We start from the raw sequence: 19999 nt of genomic DNA, 5'->3' as shown, positions 1-19999 counted from the left end.
AGCCCCTTATTTACCCAAATGACACTTCTTGTATATAGACATATACTACCACATACCTCCATAGACCTACCAACCAACTGTTGGATCCCTGATATGCAGAATCCGTGAAATGTTTCGTTCCAAAGATTGACAAACAAGCTATCACGCAGGTGGCCATAATGTTATGTTTCACCAGGGCATCCGCTCCTATCATCACTAGTTTACATTGCAGAAGCGCGAAATCCTAGGAAAACATGAAACTCTGATAATTGTTTGTGACTCATGTCGAGTTTTCGTGTTCGACATTGATTTGACGTTTGATATTACTTAAAGGATGTTGTACATGTTTTTTTGGAAAATATGCACATTATATAGATCTCCAACTCCATCTACATGACTACTCTGCAGTTCGCACATATGTATCTAGCAGAGAATTCTTCGAAACACCTTCAGGCTATATCTCTAATGTTCCACTTTCGAATATCGCACGGGGAAAATAAAACACTTAAATCCTTTCGTGCAAGCTCTGATTTCTCTTATTTTGTTATGAAGATCATTTCCTCCTGTGCATGTGGCATATTTTCGCATTCGGAGGAGAAGATCGCTGTTGAAATTTCATGCAAATATCTCCCGCAACAAAAAATACCGCCGTTTCAATGATTGCCACCTCAGCACGCTTATAATATCCGTGACACATTCGCCTTTATTTGGCGATAATACGAAACGAGCTGTCCTCCATTGGACTTATTCGATGTCCTGCATCAGTCGTATCTGTTAAGGATCCCATACCGCACAGCAATATTCTAGCAGAGGTCCAACAGACATCGTGTAGTCAAGCTTCTCTAGTAGATATTTTGCCTCTTCATCAATAAAATGCCCTCTTCCTTCCTCACAATACTATCTATGTGATCGTCCAAATTTAAGTTGTTCTTTACCGTTATTTGCAGGTATTCTTTTTTATTTACAGCCTTTAGATCCGTGTGATTTGTCATGTGACCGAAAGTTAATAGAATTCGTTTCGTACTCACGCGAATCAACTCACAGCTGTCGTTATTCAGAGTTAATTCCGACTTCAGTAACACATCACCAGTAAAGGGTACTTTGTGCTCTTTTAAATTTGGCCTACATTTCTCGTTGCTTCTTCAACAGTGTTCTGTCCTGTTTTATGTACCATGACATATCAGTACCATCCTCCATTGATTTATTCCATATAAGTCTCTCAATGCCTGCCGATAATTTTGAATTTAATCCACATCTCGGCTGCAAGAATTGAGTCCACATAGTTATCCACGAAAAGAAAAAGATGCAGTACTACATTCCCTTAGAGCAAGATGTAAGCTAAGCGGAAACTTCCATCCCCGCATTCAGAGCAAACGATCGAGCAAACCAAGAGGTGCAGAAGTACAATATTAAGCTTTCATTAACTAATTCACGTTTAACATAACAGGGACACACGATGTCTCACATTTATAAACGATAAGAAGAATATAAATCAATGGCAATAAACCTAAATCGAATACAAGTGACAAAAACAACTGTCTATCTTCGTTTAATGTAAGAACCAAAAATTGTGTGTTTTACTTCACTTTCATTCCATCAATTCTGAAAACACCTCTATTTCTATTGTAATTCATCAAAGACCCTACGTATCTTCATACTCTACTGTTAATTTGTTCTTGGACTAAGTGACGTAGTAACTTCGATACTTACAGACTACAAGTTACATAAAAATAAGTTGTCACGACGTTTCGCTGCTTCATTGACAAACGTAACTGCTTCAGTGTTTCATCAAAGCCACTGAAGCACCGACTTGCATTACGAAACTACGACGGCGCTAACAGCTAGCAACAATGTCAATATAGACACAATTTTCACGTTGATCAATGGCACGTAATTATTGCTTCGACAGTTACAAGGGGACATTAAAGACACCCTGTCTTCAACTTTCTTCCTCACACAGCGCGACCCAATCTTTGAAAAATATGGAAGAAACTGCCTCCGACGACAAGAAATTTCCGAACGCTCTTTAAGTACAAGACATTTCTACCTTGTTGACGCATTCACGGTTAGCTGAATATTGTAAATGAATCGTTATCTTAGCATCAAAGGTACTTAAACATTTTGGTCGTGCGGTAGCGTTCTCGCTTCCCGCGCCCAGGTTCCCGGGTTCGATTCCCGGCGGGGTCAGGGATTTTCTCTGCCTCGTGATGGCTGGGTGTTGTGTGATGTCCTTAGGTTAGTTAGATTTAAGTAGTTCTAAGGTCTAGGGGACTGATGACCTAAGATGTTGAGTCCCATAGTGCTCAGAGCCATTTGAACCATTTTGAACTTAAACATTTGCTTCAACTGCATATTTATTAAGAAATTGGAACTTAGTAAACAAATACTCAATCATAATTTTGTATTGAAAGTAAAGTCTTTTTAATTTTAATTACTAGTCATATGAAAATGTGAGTACCCACAATAAACTGGAAGGTGGTACAAAATGAGAAACCATGTAGTACCGGTGTATATATAGGTTTTTGGATTCCGCAGAAATACTGGAACACGTGAGGCAATACTGACCTTACAACTTATCTTAGAAGAAAGATTAAGGAAAGGCAAACCTACGTTTCTAGCATTTGTAGACTTAGAGAAAGCTTTTGATAATGTTGACTGGAATACTGTCTTTCAAATTCTGAAGGTGGCAGGGGTAAAATACAGGGAGCGAAAGGCTATTTAAAATTTGAACAGAAACCAGATGGCAGTTATAAAAGTCGCGGAACACGAAAGAGAAGCAGTGGTTGGGGAGGGAGTGAGACAGGGTTGTAGCTCCTGCCCAATGCTATTCAATCTGTGTATTGAGCAAGAAGTAAAGGAAACAAAAGAAATATTCGGAGTCGGTATTAAAATCCATGGAGGAGAAATAAAAACTTTGACCTTCACCGATGACATTGTAGATCTGTCACAGACAGCAAAGGACCAGGAAAAGCAGCTGAACGGAATGGACAGTGTCTTGAAAGTAGGATATAAGGTGAACACCAAAACTAGGATAGTGGAATGTAGTCGAATTAATTCGGGTGATGCTGAGGGAGTTCGATTATGAAATGAAACACTTAAAGTCGTAAAGGATTTTTGCTATTTGGGGAGCAAAATAACTGATGATGATCGAAGTAGAGAGGATATAAAATGTAGACTGGCAATGGCAAGGAAAGCGTTTCAGAAGAAGAGAAATTTGTTAACGTCGAGAATAGATTTAAGTGTCAGGAAGTCGTTTCTGAAAGTATTTGTATGGAGTGTAGCCATGTATGGAAGTGAAACATGGACGATAAATAGTTTGGACAAGAAGAGAATAGAAGCTTTCGAAATGTGGTGCTACAGAAGAATGCTAATGAGGAGGTATTGTATATAATGGGAAAGGAGAGGAGTTTGTGGCACAACTTGACAAGGAGGGACCGGTTGGTAGGACATGTTCTGAGGCATCAAGGGATCACCAATTTAGTACTGGAGGGCAGTGTGGAGGGTAAAAATCGTAGAGGCTGACCAAGAGATGAACACACTAAGCAGATTCAGAAGGACGTAGGTTGCAGTAACAACTGGGAGATGAAGAAGCTTGCACAGGATAGAATATCATGGAAAGCTGCATCAAACCAGTGTCAGGACTGAAGACCACAACAACAACAACAACAAAACTCAACACTGACCCCCCTATGGAAGAACTGATTACAGAAATGAGCACGTCCAATCCAGATAGCGAACCTCCAACTCTAGAAGAAGTTAAAGAAATAATCAAGTAACTGAAGAACATCTACATCTACATTTATACTCCGCAAGCCACCCAACGGTGTGTGGCGGAGGGCACTTTACGTGCCACTGTCATTACCTCCCTTTTCTGTTCCAGTCGCGTACGGTTCGCGGGAAGAACGACTGCCGGAAAGCCTCCGTGCGCGCTCGAATCTCTCTAATTTTACATTCGTCATCTGCTCGGGAGGTACAAGTAGGGGGAGGCAATATATTCGATACCTCATCCAAGGATGCACCCTCTCGAAACCTGGCGAGCAAGCTACACCGCGATACAGAGCGCCTCTCTTGCTGAGTCTGCCATTTGAGTTTGTTAAACATCTCCGTAACGCTATCACGGTTACAAAATAACCCCGTGACGAAACGCGCCGCTCTTCTTTGGATCTTCTCTATCTCCTTCGTCAACCCGATCTGGTACGGATCCCACACTGATGAGCAATACTCAAGTATAGGTCGAACGAGTGTTTTGTAAGCCACCGTTTCTAAGGACTCTCTCAATGAATCTCAACCTGGTACCCGCCTAACCAACAATTAATTTTATATGATCATTCCACTTCAAATCGTTCCGTACGCATACTCCCATACTCCCAGATATTTTACAGAAGTAACTGCTACCAGTGTTTGTTCTGTTATCATATAATCATACAATAAAGGATCCTTCTTTCTATGTATTCGCAATACATTACATTTGTCTGTGTTAAGGGTCAGTTGCCACTCCCTGCACCAAGTGCCTATCCGCTGCAGATCTTCCTGCATTTCGCTACAATTTTCTAATGCTGCAACTTCTCTGTATACTACAGCATCATCCGCGAAACGCCGCATGGAACTTCTGATACTATCTATTTGGTCATTTATATATATTGTGAAAAGCAATGGTCCCATAACACTCCCCTGTGGCACGCCAGAATCTATTCTAATGTCTGTAGACGTCTCTCCATTGAGAACAACATGCTGTGCTCTGTTTGCTAAAAACTTCAGTCAGCCACACAGCTGGTCTGATACTCCGTAGTCTCTTCCTTTGTTTATCAGGCGACAGTGCGAAACTGTAGCGAACGCCTTCCGGAAGTCAAGGAAAATGATATCTACCTGGAAGCCTGTATCTAATATTTTCTGGGTCTCATGAATAAATAAAGCGAGTTGGGTCTCACACTATCGCTGTTTCCGGAATCCATGTTGACGCCTACATAGTAAATTCTGGGTTTCCACAAATGACATGATACGCGAGCACGAAACATGTTCTAAAATTCTACAAAAATTTGACGTCAGAGATATAGGTCTATAGTTTTGCGCATCTGCTCGACGACCCTTCTTGAAGGCTGGGACTAACTGTGCTCTTTTCCGATCAGTTGGAACCTTCCCTTCCTCTAGAGACTTGCGGTACACGGATGTTAGAAGGGGGCCAAGTTCTTTCGCGTACTCTGTGTAGAATCGAATTGGTATTCCGTCAGGTCCAGTGGACTTTCCTCTGTTGAGTGATTCCAGTTGCTTTTCTATTCCTTGGACACTTATTTCGATGTCAGCCATTTTTTCGTTTGTGCGAGGATTTAGAGAAGGAACTGCAGTGCGGTCTTCCTCTGTGAAACAGCTTTGTAAAAAGGTGTTTAGTGTTTCAGCTTTACTCGTGTCATCCTCTGTTTCAATGCCATCATCATCCCGGTGTGTCTGGATATGCTGTTTCGAGCCAGTTGCTGATTTAACGTAAGACCAGAACTTCCTAGGATTTTCTGTCAAGTCGGTACATAGAATTTTAGTTTAGAAGAATCGTAGAGCACCAGGAGAAGACGGCATCATCGCGGAAATCTGGAAGTTACAAGACGCAGAACTCACCAAAGACACCCACAGGATCTTGGAAGATATCTTGGAGACCATGAAAATTCCTGACGGCTGGAGAACTGCCCTAATACACCCACTCCACAAAAGGTGACAAGACTGACCTGAACAACTACAGAGGAATATCCCTGCTACCGGTCACATACAAGATCCTCTCTAAAGCTTTACTGAACAGACTAGAATGCCAGACCGACCACTTGATTGGGGAATACCAAGCAGGCTTCCGTAAAGAGCGGTCTTGTGCGAAACAAATTTGGAACCTGAAAATGGTTTTACAACGCAAACAGAATTTGATCATTACGTTTGGCGACTTCAAAAAGACGTACGGCTCTACCGACCGGAAAACTTTCTTGAAAATTCTAGCTGAATACAAAGTAGATAACAAAACACGTACTATCATAGAGCAAACCTTGACCAACAGGATTTCCAAAGTAAAGTTCTGTGGGGAACTATCAGAGGCCTTTGAAATTCGCACAGGTGTCCGACAAGGCGATGACGTCTCACCTCTTCTTTTCAATCTAGTGTTAGATAAGGCAATAAAAGAATGGGAAACATCACAACAGGGGATAAGCTTAGGAAACCAACAGATTAAATGCCTGACGATTTGGCGATTGTCAAGAAAGGTATAAACGAAACAAAAGACGCTACTGGAAAACTACATGAAATCGCTTCCAAAACTGGACTACAGATCTCCTACGAAAAGAGACAGTTTATGAGCACAAAGAAACTCTCCTCCCTGTAAATAAAGTACGGCACGATTTACAAAAAGGAAAACTTCAAATACCTCGGTGAGACACAACTAATGAGCGGACATAACAGAGACTCAAACGAAGAGAGAAAAACTAAACTGGACAAGGCATACAAAGTAGTGTGGAATCATTACAACAAGAATTCTGTCTCAAAAAAAGCCAAATTACGCCACTACGACACGGTGGTGTTCCCCGAGGCACTGTATGCAGCAGAGACCACACTAATCCTAGGCATACACGTATCAGACAACTAGAAAAAATAGAATGGAAAATACTTAGGAAAATATTTGGCGCAACTAGCAACAATGGAATATGCATCAAGAAACCTACAGAGGAACTATACAAACATACGGAGAGAATCACAGAATAGATTAGAAAAATCAGACTGCAATTCCGTGGACACCTATGCAGAATGGCATCACACAGACCAGATCTTTGGCTGGGCGACCACTAGAAATGACAGATGCGTGGCAGAGGTGAAAAAACCTCTTGAACCAACTCAACATCGCACCACACACAATAAATGACAGAACAGAATTCTGAAACATCATTAAGAAATGTTAACTACATGAGATACACGCTGACAAACGAACAGGCGCAAATTAGACCGAAGAACGCAAACAAGAACACAGCCAGAAGATGAAAGAAATATGGGCAACGAAAAAGGCAACCAAAATGAAATCGAAGAAACGAAGCCGGCATGAAGCATGGACAGAGAACCGGAAACAGAAACACAGCGAGCGAATGAGGGAAGTTTGGGCAGCAAGGCACGCAGCAAAAGGAACTGTCCGTGTATATATATATATATATATATATATATATATATATATATATATATATATATATATATATTACTTCTAGAGGTTCGCCATTTTTTCATGTATCTAAAATCCAAAAGGCATGTAGCACAACCTATTGAATTTAAAAATTTGACTCAGACATGGAAAACGCCTTTGCGTTAAATTAGGAATCGACAGAATAAGTGAAATCCTTTCTCTGCATCGGGATTTTAATGACATAGAACGGGACCTCTAGAGAAGAAATAAAAAGGAGGAAATCAGTGACAAAGGGCTCATACTTCGTTATGTTGGCGACACATAGGTAAACATACCAAAGACGAAAAGCACGTAATGCAGTCGCAATATTTACGCTGTGAAAAGAAGTGTACGACGAAATAGCTGTATCGAGTGACAGAAGAATGATAGTCCATCACAAGAAAGAGTGACAAACATGCTGAGCAGTGTGTGGATGGCGAAAACACGAAGAGGTGAATATGGAACAGTGATAGAAGTGGTAGTGCGCCTCCAGACCTGATGTGAGGAAACGCAGGTCAGCAAATCGTAAGTAATTACATTTTTACAAAAAAAACGCCAAGTCAACTGTTTGATAATCTATAACTAAAGTGCGCGTCATTTATGACGGCGGCCGAGTTTAGGTTCGTTCTGCGCATCTGGCGTCACAGAACACAGTCAGCCAATGAACAGAGAACGACGTTGCCAGAACTCGTCTGCAGTGTAGAGCACGGACGAGTATCTTCAGTTTTAGAAACGTTCAGTCATAAATAAAGTAACTGAACAAAAGCAATGTCTTGATAACAGACTTCCTTTTACAAAAAGTTCGGAACAAGCATTCTTTATACCAATACCTTCATATTCTATTCATTAATTAAACCAAACAAGCAATAAACCTCCTAAATCAGGCGATAGCAAGGAAAGGTGTTTGTATCATTCTCACTAACTGCTTTTTCGCAATAAAGAACAGCGGTAATTGTTTATTTCCTATTGCACTTCGACGAAACGTGAGTAATTCATAATCATACCAACAGTGTTTGTCGGTATTTTGCGTGATATTTTAAAGTCCTCTGGGAGCTGTACCGAATGATGAGCTGCGGTAGCGTAACGGTTAAAGTGTATGGCTTCTAAGTCCAAACTGTGATAGGTGCTAAACATTTTCTTTATTTTAAAAACAATACCGAAGTGTATTGTATTCGTTTGAATGTAATTGAATCGTTTACTACATCTAATGCTGCACAAGAACTGTGTTGAACATCGAAACAAAATTAAGTCATTTATGGATGGAAGGTATCAGTCAAGAAGATGCGTAAAAATCAAAATTTTGGGCCCAATAGTTTTTGTGAAATCGAATGATAAAGTGTGTCAAAGCAGTCGGAACACCATGTGTCTGCACAGGCGAGCAGTGCAATGACAAAATCGCGCACAGCGTGGAATGCGGGGAGCACGTCTCTGTAGCAGCGAAAGGTTTAATGCGGCCGTGGTACTTCATAAACTGCGCGCTCCCCCCTAAACGTAAGTTTGCGGACTATACTATACTATGGCGCTGCTTCTCTTGGCGCGTACAACTGGCAACGCAGCAATCTCCCGCGTCTGGGCGGGCATGCGCGAACCGCCAAGATAAAAGAATTGAACTATAACAAAACTGTATCATTATAGATCCCACTGATGATGCCTTAAAACAGTAGAAGGCGAAACGCGTATGGATTAAATAAAATAAATAGCAGCAGGAAAAGGCAGTATTTATATGCTTGCTGCGGAGGATGTCCACACAAACGAACGTGTTATGACTCACCTCGTCTATGGTGGCCCTCCTGCCGGACGCCCGGAAGCTGAACCTCTGCTTCCACTCGCGGCTGGTAGGCGGCGACTCCGTCGCGCCGCCGCCAGATGGCGGTGTACGCTGCGGCACCAGAGACATTCTTTATCGTGAGCTGCTGGACGACTCCTGGCTGTGTAACATCGCTGGCGCCTTACTTCGCGAAACTTCGACACGCACTAATGACCACAACAATCACTGTCTAATCTAATGATCACAGCACTTCAAAAAAAAAAAAAGTTAAATAATTCGGGTGATAGTCTGTGGCGAGAACTATGGGCTCACGTATTGTATAACAAGGCCGGTAATCCCAGATCACTCGAGCACAACGTGACGACGGGTTACATTATACATTGAAACTTACACACACTGCTCTGTACGCGCACAGTACAAATTTCACGACAGTGAACAGATGCCATTATGAAGGAAATAGTGGCTGAAAGCTTTCAATCTGACTGATTTATTATTTTCTGATATTCAAGACTGGCTTATCACTTTTAACCTTCCACTGGTTTTGCATCTACTAAGACAAAGATTTTGTCTGTCTCCTGTATGTTACTCATCCAGTTCCACAGGCTATACACTAACACCAGGGTCGTCAACAGCGAAATCTGGAACAGAAAAATCAGACGAGAAAATATCAGCACAACAAGAATAAATATCGGTTCAGTTACAAAAGAAATGGACATACTAAGAATAAAAGTGACAATGTACTGAACACTGAATTAAGTAAACCCAAATAAAGTTCCACAGAACAATGAGATGGATGTTTATACTTTATGGTAATGAGACTTGGACAATAGCAGCTGAAAATGGACGTAAAATATAATCTGAGGAAATGATGTTTTTTAGAAGAGCAGATTGCTATAAACTAACTGATAGTATAAGGCATGCAATAATTGGACACAACCCGGCTTCAAAAGCATGAATCAATAGATGAAGGAACATAGAAATAAATGAAGAGAGTATGTAAGAAGAACAGATGATTAAAATGGTGGTGAATTGTCCAATAGCACAGAAAAGATCAGTCGATAGACCAAAAGAGTTGGAGTTGTCACGTAAAATAGAGGCACTGAGCAAGTAGACATAACAGGCAAATGCCTAACACTTGAAGAAAGAGGAAGAACAAGCACAAGATTAAAAATTTAGGAGAGTAGTTTAACTATAAGCTGCTGTGCTGGTTAAGTGTTTACTGAGACTGCACAGCTCAGGCCAACGGTCTCCTATACACTCTCGAAGACAGAGACAGTGTAGCCAGTCTATCTGTGTATAGAGTAGATTCTGTGTACAAGTGAGAGGAACTGTTCTAATATTTACGTAGCGTGTACCTGAGGCCGAACAAAACAACGAACTCGGTGTTCACCTTGTGGAATGGGGAAACTGCTTAAAAGCCACATACAGGCTCGCCCACACACTGACTCCTCGTCATTAATTTGCTGGGCGGATTCCATCTGGGGATGGCGTCCCTCCCAACCCAGAAGCAGTTGTGTCAATACATGGATTTACCGAGGTAAAATAAAATGCACTCCGTCGTCAGGCCAAGAGTGGCTTACCGGGACCATCCGACCGCCGTGTCAACCTCAGGGGAGGATACGGATAGGAGGGGCGTCGTTATGATTGTATTCTTGACAGAAGCCGCTACTAATCGGTCGAGTAGCTCCTCAATTGGCATCACGAGGCCGAGTGCACCCCGAAAAATGGCAACAGCGCATGACGGCCTGGATGGTCACCCATCCAAGTGCTGACCACTCCCGACAGCGCTTAATTTCGGTGATCTCAAGGGAACCGGTGTATCCATTGCGGCAAGACCATTGCTCATTTACCAAGGTGGGTAACTATAAAACAGTTCAGACACACAGAATCTAATTTCATCAACACAGCGTCAAACATCTGCAGTTCATCAAGACACAAGGGTCATCCCAACATACGAGGGTAATCCCAAAAGTAAGGTCCCCTACTTTTATAAATACATATACCTCTTTATTTCTACAATGGTTTACATCAGTTTACAGCTTGAACGTTTAGCTATTTTTCGACATAATCACCATTTCTGTCGGTGCATTTCTGTAGTCTCTGTAGCAGTCTCTGTATGCCCATGTCATACCAGCCCTCTGCCACACTGTCCAGAAAGTTACGAACCTCTTCTTTCACCTTGTCGTCGTAGCTGAATCGCTTTCCGGCCAGATGTTCTTTTAACCTAGGGAACAGGTGATAGTCACTGGGCACCAAGTCAGGACTATAGGGTGTGTGGGTGATTATGCTCCACTGAAACTTGCAGGAGAGCAACGGTTTGCCGAGCGATGTGCGGGCGAGCGTTGTCATGGAGAATGTGTACACCATTCCTCTTCTCCGGTTCTGAATTGCCCGTTTGAGATTTTTCAGAGTCTTACAGTACCTGTCAGCGTCAATTGTGGTCCCAGCGATTCAGCTGCGACGACGAGGTGAAAGAAGAGGTTCATAACTTTCTGAACAGCATGGCGGCGAGCTGGTATGACATAGGCATACAAAAACTGCCACAGCGTCAACAAAAATGCATCGACAGAAATGGTGATTATGTCTAAAAACAGCTAAATGTTCAAGCTGTAAACTGATGTAAACCGTTGTAGAAATAAACAGCTCTATGTACTTATAAAAGAATAGGATACCTTACTTTTGGCGTTACCCTCGTAGGATAATCAGATGAAATTTTTTTAAAGTATTAAATTTGTTAATGAACTGGAGGACAATTTTTAAAAACGGTTAGCGTCAAACTTCGCCATTTGTCTTCTTATCCACACTAATATTATAAATAAGGAAGTGTGTATTTCTGTTGCGTTTTCACCTCTACACAGCTGAGCCGACAAAATTTTGTAAGGGAATAGATCTGAATACTGAGGAAGAACATAGGCTACTTTAGAAACTATGTAGTACAAATTTCACAGCTCTACAAAACAAATTCTTGTTGCCCGGGATATCTGAATGTATACTGGATATATCTGGTATGCTGAATGTGAAAACGGTTTTCCTTAATTGGCTCTGGTTTCTTAGACACCGACTATGTCTGATATGTAGCGGTTAATCGTTAAATCATCAGTAAATCGGTTATCGATTGTGATTTCGATAATTCTGTGTGGCTATTCATTCTACATTTTGTGACTGCGTATGTACAAATGTAATATCCTATATGCTATAGAGGAGAAGGTGAGATTATGGGACCTGGTAGTAATTTGAGACACCCTCTTGGGTCTCTCAACTTCGAGGCGAGTAAAGTTTTTTGCAGTGCCGCATTGAAGGTCAGTGTCCCCCACCCCCTTGTTTGTGCTCAGAGCGGCAGCCGAGCGAGGAATGAGCTTCTGAGAGGACGCGGTTAGTGTTACAGATGTTACAAGTTTTTGTTACTGAAGAATTTCTCGTCCATTTGTAAGTAGGCTGTTTAGGTTCTTATATTGGTAACGCCACCGCCACCTCATATGAAACGTCCCCTTAGAAAAATTGTACATACCTGTGCTTAAACTGACACACAATAATTTTTTTAGCTCAACACAATCTGACTTTAAATAATCCCTACAAAAGAATGGCCCTGACTAACATTAACCTATACCTTTCACAAATCAGTTGTTGTTGTTGTCTTCAGTCCTGAGACTGGTTTGATGCAGCTCTCCATGCTACTCTATCCTGTGCAAGCTGCTTCATCTCCCAGTACCTACTACAACCTACATCCTTCTGAATCTGCTTAGTGTACTCATCTCTCGGTCTCCCTCTACGATTTTTACCCTCCACACTGCCCTCTAATGCTAAATTTGTGATCCCTTGATGCCTCAAAACATGTCCTACCAACCGATCCCTTCTTCTAGTCAAGTTGTGCCACAAACTTCTCTTCTCCCCAATCCTATTCAATACCTCCTCATTAGTTACGTGATCTATCCACCTTATCTTCAGTATTCTTCTGTAGCACCACATTTCGAAAGCTTCTATTCTCTTCTTGTCCAAACTAGTTATCGTCCATGTTTCACTTCCATACATGGCTACACTCCAAACAAATATTTTCAGAAATGACTTCCTGACACTTAAATCTATATTCGATGTTAACAAATTTCTCTTCTTCAGAAACGCTTTCCTTGCCATTTCCTGTCTACATTTGATATCCTCTCTACTTCGACCATCATCAGTTACTTTGCTCCCCGAATAGCAAAAGTCTTTTACTACTTTAAGTGTCTCATTTCCTAATCTAATTCCCTCAGCATCACCCAATTTAATTTGACTACATTCCATTATCCTCGTTTTACTTTTGTTGATGTTCATCTTATACCCTCCTTTCAAGACACTGTCCATTCCGTTCAACTGCTCTTCCAAGTCCTTTGCCGTCTCTGACAGAATTACAATGTCATCGGCGAACCTCAAAGTTTTTACTTCGTCTCCATGAATTTTAATACCTACTCCAAATTTTTCTTTTGTTTCCTTTACTGCTTGCTCAATATACAGATTGAATAACATCGGGGAGACGCTACAACCCTGTCTCACTCCCTTCCCAACCACTGCTTCCCTTTCATGCCCCTCGACTCTTATAACTGCCATCTGGTTTCTGTACAAATTGTAGATACCCTTTCGCTCCCTGTATTTTACCCCTGCCACCTTCAGAATCTGAAAGAGAGTATTCCAGTCAACATTGTCAAAAGCTTTCTCTAAGTCTACAAATGCTAGAAACGTAGGTTTGACTTTCCTTAATCTTTCTTCTAAGATAAGTCGTAAGGTCAGTATTGCCTCACGTGTTCCAACATTTCGACGGAATCCAAACTGATCCTCCCCGAGGTCGGCTTCTACCAGTTTTTCCATTCGTCTGTAAAGAATTCGCGTTAGTATTTTGCAGCTGTGACTTATTAAACTGATAGTTCGGTAATTTTCACATCTGTCAGCGCCTGCTTTCTTTGGGATTGGAATTATTATGTTCTTCTTGAAGTCTGAGGGTCTCATACATCTTGCTCACCAGCTGGTAGAGTTTTGTCATGACTGGCTCTCCCAAGGCCGTCAATAGTTCTAATGGAATGTTGTCTACTCCGGGGGCCTTGTTATGACTCAGGTCTTTCAGTGCTCTGTCAAACTCTTCACGCAGTATCGTATCTCCCATTTCATCCTCATCTACATCCTCTTCCATTTCCATAACATTGTCCTCAAGTACATCGTCCTTGTATAAACCTTCTATATACTCCTTCCACCTTTCTGCCTTCCCTTCTTTGCTTAGAACTGGGCTGCCTTCTGAGCTCTTAATATTCATACACGTGGTTCTCTTCTCTCCAAAGGTCTCTTTAATTTTCCTGTAGGCAGTATCTATCTTACCCCTAGTGATATAAGCTTCTACATCCTTACATTTGTCCTCTAGCCATCCCTGTTTAGCCATTTTGCACTTCCTGTCGATCTCATTTTTGAGACATTTGTATTCCTTTTTGCCTGCTTCATTTACTGCATTTTTATATTTTCTCCTTTCATCAATTAAATTCAATATTTCTTCTGTTACCCAAGGATTTCTAGCAGCCCTCGTCTTTTTACCTACTTTATCCTCTGCTGCCTTCACTACTTCATCACTCAGAGCTACCCATTCTTCTTCTACTGTATTTCTTTCCCCTATTCCTGTCAATTGTTCCCTTATGCTCTCCCTGAAACTCTGTACAACCTCTGGTTCTTTCAGTTTATCCAGGTCCCATCTCCTTAATTTCCCACATTTGTGCAGTTTCTTCAGTTTTAATCTACACACAAATCAATAACCTCACAAAAATCTTCGTTACTCGAACTACTGCAATACAGCGAGCGCCACTACTGCCAGCTAAATAAAAGATTCTAACTAGTGAAGGCACTAACTACTGATAGGCACAGTTAGCAAATGAAAGATTTTGATAGAGAATAAACAATGTATTCACCTTAATAGTATTCAAAAGTCATAATATATACATCAGTCATGACACCCAGTCTTAGAAATTTACTGTCTCTGACGGACACACGTCCAGATCGTCCGCTCTCAAAAATCCGCCATCTCTCTCGCCACATCCACCAGCTCTGTTCACATCCAGCTGCCCAACACTACAATAGCGAATATTACAACAATGCCCAGCAGCCACAGACTGCACACAGCACAGCCAGTGATTTTCATACAGAGCGCTAGGTGGCGGTGGCGTTACCAATATAAGAACCTAAACAGCCTACTTACACATTGCATGGAGAAAAAGGTATGTCACGATTAATTATTACATTATTGTTAGTTAAATGTAAGTTATAGACCATACTGTAATATACATTTTCTTATTAGTTCCACCTTATCATATTTATAACAACATTTTGTTGCAAAAATAATTTTTATTTTATTTCATTCTTTTCATACATAAATATGAGTTCTTCATCTCTCCCGATGTGTTCTGCTACATTTATGGAAAATACACTCTGCTGGAACAATGGAAGAACATCACAGACTTTACAGTGTGTAGAAAAATTTCGGGTACCAGTCACAATAAAAGGTTATTCATTTGTCACACAACCGGTTTCGCACTTCCGACCATATTCAGGTGTCTATACATTCATGTACATGTTTATACTACTCGAGTCCACTGTATAAATACAAAAAGTAATTTGCTGGTGACTAAACGGATACACGTGGGACAATTGTAAGTGGCAAGGCAGCATTTGTCGAAAATAGATCTGTACTCACATAAAGATGAAGCATCATTATTATAGTTACAGTATGGTGACAGTTTTTCCACATCTTTATGTAAGCACAGATATATTTTCGACAAATTCCTCTTCTCCAAAATTCCATTCAGAACCACCTCATTAATTACGTGATCTACTCGTCTAATCTACAGTTTTCTTCTGTAGCGCCACATTTTGAAAGCTTGTCTAAACTATTTATCGTTCATAATGCACTTTCATACACGGCTACACTCCATATAAATAGTTTCAGAAAAGTCTTCCTGACAGTTTTCCTTGCCATTGCCAGTCTACATTTTATATCCTCTCTACGTCGACCATCATTATTTTGCACCCCAAATATCAAAACTCATCTACTACTTCAAGTGTCTGATTTTCTAATCTAATTCCTTCAGCATCACCCGACTTAATTCGACTACATTCCATTATCCTCGTTTTGCTTTTGTTGACGTTCGTCTTATATCCTCCTTTCAAGACACTGTCCATTCCGTTCAACTGCTCTTCCAAGTCCTTTGCTGTCTCTGACAGAATTACAATGTCAACGGCACACCTTGAAGATTTTACTCCTTCCCCATGGATTTTAATTCCTACTCCAAATTTTTCTTTTGTTTCCTTTACTGCTTGCTAAATACAGATTAAATAACATCGAGGATAGGCTACAACTCTTTCTCACTACCTTCTCAACCAATGCCTCCATTTCATGACCCTCGATTCTTATAACTACCATCTGGTTTCTGTACAAATTGTAAATAACCTTTCGCCCCCTGTATTTTACCACTGCCACCTTCAGAACTTGAAAGCGAGTATTCCAGTGAACAATGTCAAAGGCTTTCTCCAAGTCTACAAATGCTAGAAACGTAGGTTTGCCTTTCCTTAATCTAGACGGCAAATGGCAGCATCGTCCGCAAGTAATCTAAGAGAGCTGCTCAAATTGTCTCTTAAATCGTTTATATAGTTCAGCAAAACAGCAGAGGGCCTATAAAACGTACTTGAGAAACGCCAGACACCACTTCCGTGTTGTGGCCGAGCGGTTCTAGGCGCTACAGTCTGGAGCCGCGCGACCGCTACGGTCGCAGGTTCGAATCCTGCCTCGGGCATGGATGTGTGTGATGTCCTTAGGTTAGTTAGGTTTAAGTAGTTCTATGTTCTAGGGCACTGATGACCTCAGATGTTAAGTCCCATAGTGCTCAGAGACAGTTTTGAACTTCCGTTTTACTTGATGACCTTCCGTCGGTTACTACGAACTGTGATATTTCTGACAGGAAATCACGAATCCTGTCGGACAAGTGAGTCGATACTCGAAGGCAGGCAATTTGATTGAAAGTCTGTTGTAAGGAATGGTGTGAAAAGACTTCTGGAGAGTTTTAACAAAAAGGTCGGAAAGATCATCACTGTCTGCAGAGATGAGAGAAGAAACGAATCACTGTAAGGGCGAAAATGGGAAGATCTAAAATCAGAAAAGCAGACGAAATGATGAGGAAGTTACTTCCATGTCGCCCACAGATGGACGCAATAGAAGACAGAAAATTATCAAAATAAAAATAACGTTGGTAGTAAAATGGCTTCCTTTACGAGGTTTAAAATGAAAGAGAATGCTTACGTGAAAAAGTCTATTAAAAAGAGAGAGAAGGATGTTTACATTACGACCATATTTACGGCAACGAGCGAGCGCTGTTACGGAAGGTACGGCGCACGGCGGGGAATTTGTGCGTGTCGCGTTGCCTGCCTGGCGGAAGCTCAGCTGTCTTTGCTCGCCGCTTTGAAGCTAAACAAGCCCCGGGGCCACAGGGTTTGCCGAGCTGTGTCGCTTCTGGCGTGTTGTCAAAGCAGACCGGCTGCTCAAAGGACAGCCGGTATCGGCAGACAGCTCGGCAGAACGGGGCATTACCCCCTCCACACGGGCCTGCACCAAGGGAACTGCAATCTGCTACCGCTAGTCATTAAGTTATTAATGTACTGCATATGGTGAGATACTGAATATACACTCCTGGAAATTGAAATAAGAACACCGCGAATTCATTGTCCCAGGAAGGGGAAACTTTATTGACACATTCCTGGGGTCAGATACATCACATGATCACACTGACAGAACCACAGGCACATAGACACAGGCAACAGAGCATGCACAATGTCGGCACTAGTACAGTGTATATCCACCTTTCGCAGCAATGCAGGCTGCTATTCTCCCATGGAGACGATCGTAGAGATGCTGGATGTAGTCCTGTGGAACGGCTTGCCATGCCATTTCCACCTGGTGCCTCAGTTGGACCAGCGTTCGTGCTGGACGTGCAGACCGCGTGAGACGACGCTTCATCCAGTCCCAAACATGCTCAATAGGGGACAGATCCGGAGATCTTGATGGCCAGGGTAGTTGACTTACACCTTCTAGAGCACGTTGGGTGGCACGGGATACATGCGGACGTGCATTGTCCTGTTGGAACAGCAAGTTCCCTTGCCGGTCTAGGAATGGTAGAACGATGGGTTCGATGACGGTTTGGATGTACCGTGCACTATTCAGTGTCCCCTCGACGATCACCAGAGGTGTACGGCCAGTGTAGGAGATCGCTCCCCACACCATGATGCTGGGTGTTGGCCCTGTGTGCCTCGGTCGTATGCAGTCCTGATTGTGGCGCACACCTGCACGGCGCCAAACACGCATACGACCATCATTGGCACCAAGGCAGAAGCGACTCTCATCGCTGAAGACGACACGTCTCCATTCGTCCCTCCATTCACGCCTGTCGCGACACCACTGGAGGCGGGCTGCACGATGTTGGGGCGTGAGCGGAAGACGGGCTTACGGTGTGCGGGACCGTAGCCCAGCCTCATGGAGACGGTAGCGAATGGTCCTCGCCGATACCCCAGGAGTAACAGTGTCCTTAATTTGCTGGGAAGTGGCGGTGTGGTCCCCTACGGCACTGCGTAGGATCCTACGGTCTTGGCGTGCATCCGTGTTTCGCTGCGGTCCAGTCCCAGGTCGACGGGCACGTGCACCTTCCGGCGACCACTGGCGACAACATCGATGTACTGTGGAGACCTCACGCCCCCACGTGTTGAGCAATTCGGCGGTACGTCCACCCGGCCTCCCGCATGCCCACTATACGCCCTCGCTCAAAGTCCGTCAACTGCACATACGGTTCACGTCCACGCTGTCGCGGCATGCTACCAGTGTTAAAGACTGCGATGGAGCTCCGTATGCCACGGCAAAGTGGCTGACACTGACGGCGGCGGTGCACAAATGCTGCGCAGCTAGCGCCATTCGACGGCCAACACCGCGGTTCCTGGTGTGTTCGCTGTGCCGTGCGTGTGATAATTGCTTGTACAGCCCTCTCGCAGTGTCTGGAGCAAGTATGGTGGGTCTGACACACCGGTGTCAATGTGTTCTTTTTTCCATTTCCAGGAGTGTAGTTTGGACAAGAAGAGAATAGAAGCTTTCGAAATGTGATGCTACAGAAGAATGCTGAAGATTAGATGGGTAGATCACATAACTAATGAGGAAGTATTGAATAGGATTGGGGAGAAGAGATGTTTGTGGCACAACTTGACCAGAAGAAGAGATCGGTTGGTAGGACATGTTCTGAGGCATCAAGGGATCACCAATTTGGTATTGGACGCAGCTTGGAGGGTAAAAATCGTAGAGGGAGACCACGAGATGAATACACTAAGCAGATTCAGAAGGATGTAGGTTGCAGTAGGTACTGGGAGATGAAGAAGCTTTCACAAGATAGAGTAGCATGGAGAGCTGCATCAACTCCGTCTCAGGACTCAAGACTGCAACAACAACAACAGTGAGCCCATTAAGTCACGTTAGCAATTCCAAGCAATTGCAGGGAACTCAAATTACCTCCTCCCTTTACGCTGAGGTTTTATGAATATAAACAAAACTTTACGTGCTTACCACACAAGCTGCGCATCTACTAAATGAAGGAGACGTTGATACATGTCACTTGGAACTCCAGAGGGAAGCCCTGCTACGCATTCCAGTAATGAATGTATGAAATAATTCCAGCATGGTTTGACATTTGGAACAAGTCTAGGGACATGCACAGAATACAGAGAACACAAGAGCACTGGACACTCGTTTGGAGAATAATGGCACTTAAAACGTTCTAGTTTCTGCTCTTCATCTGTTGGATGCAATTCAGTCTCCGTTTTCCTCTACAGTGTTTAACCTGAGTGTGTGTAAATTCCTAAGGGACCAAACTGCTGAGGTCATCGGTACCTAGTCTTACACACTACTGAAATTAACTTATACTAAGAACAGCACACACACCCATGCCCGAGGGAGGACTCGAACCTCCGGCGGGAGTGGCTGAGCAATCCGTGACATGGCGCCTCAAACCGCGCGGTTAGTGTTTAACCACTTTTACCTTCGGGAG

The 19999-nt window shown here is 42.7% G+C and overlaps 1 protein-coding gene across 1 annotated transcript in view; it reads right to left on the bottom strand.

Annotated features, from left to right (window-relative positions):
• The window catches only part of LOC126295328 (adenylate cyclase type 6), a 2630635-nt gene that overhangs the window by 2339283 nt on the left and 271353 nt on the right, over positions 1-19999 (bottom strand). The window contains exon 2 of the mRNA XM_049987795.1: positions 8925-9559. Coding sequence (XP_049843752.1) covers positions 8925-9050 — 126 coding nt within the window. The 5' untranslated portion in view covers positions 9051-9559. The remainder of the gene's footprint in view (positions 1-8924; positions 9560-19999) is intronic.

The sequence above is a fragment of the Schistocerca gregaria genome, chromosome 11, assembly GCF_023897955.1.
Source record: "Schistocerca gregaria isolate iqSchGreg1 chromosome 11, iqSchGreg1.2, whole genome shotgun sequence".
Lineage (NCBI taxonomy): Eukaryota > Metazoa > Arthropoda > Insecta > Orthoptera > Acrididae > Schistocerca > Schistocerca gregaria.
This window is presented reverse-complemented; position numbering and strand designations above follow the sequence as displayed.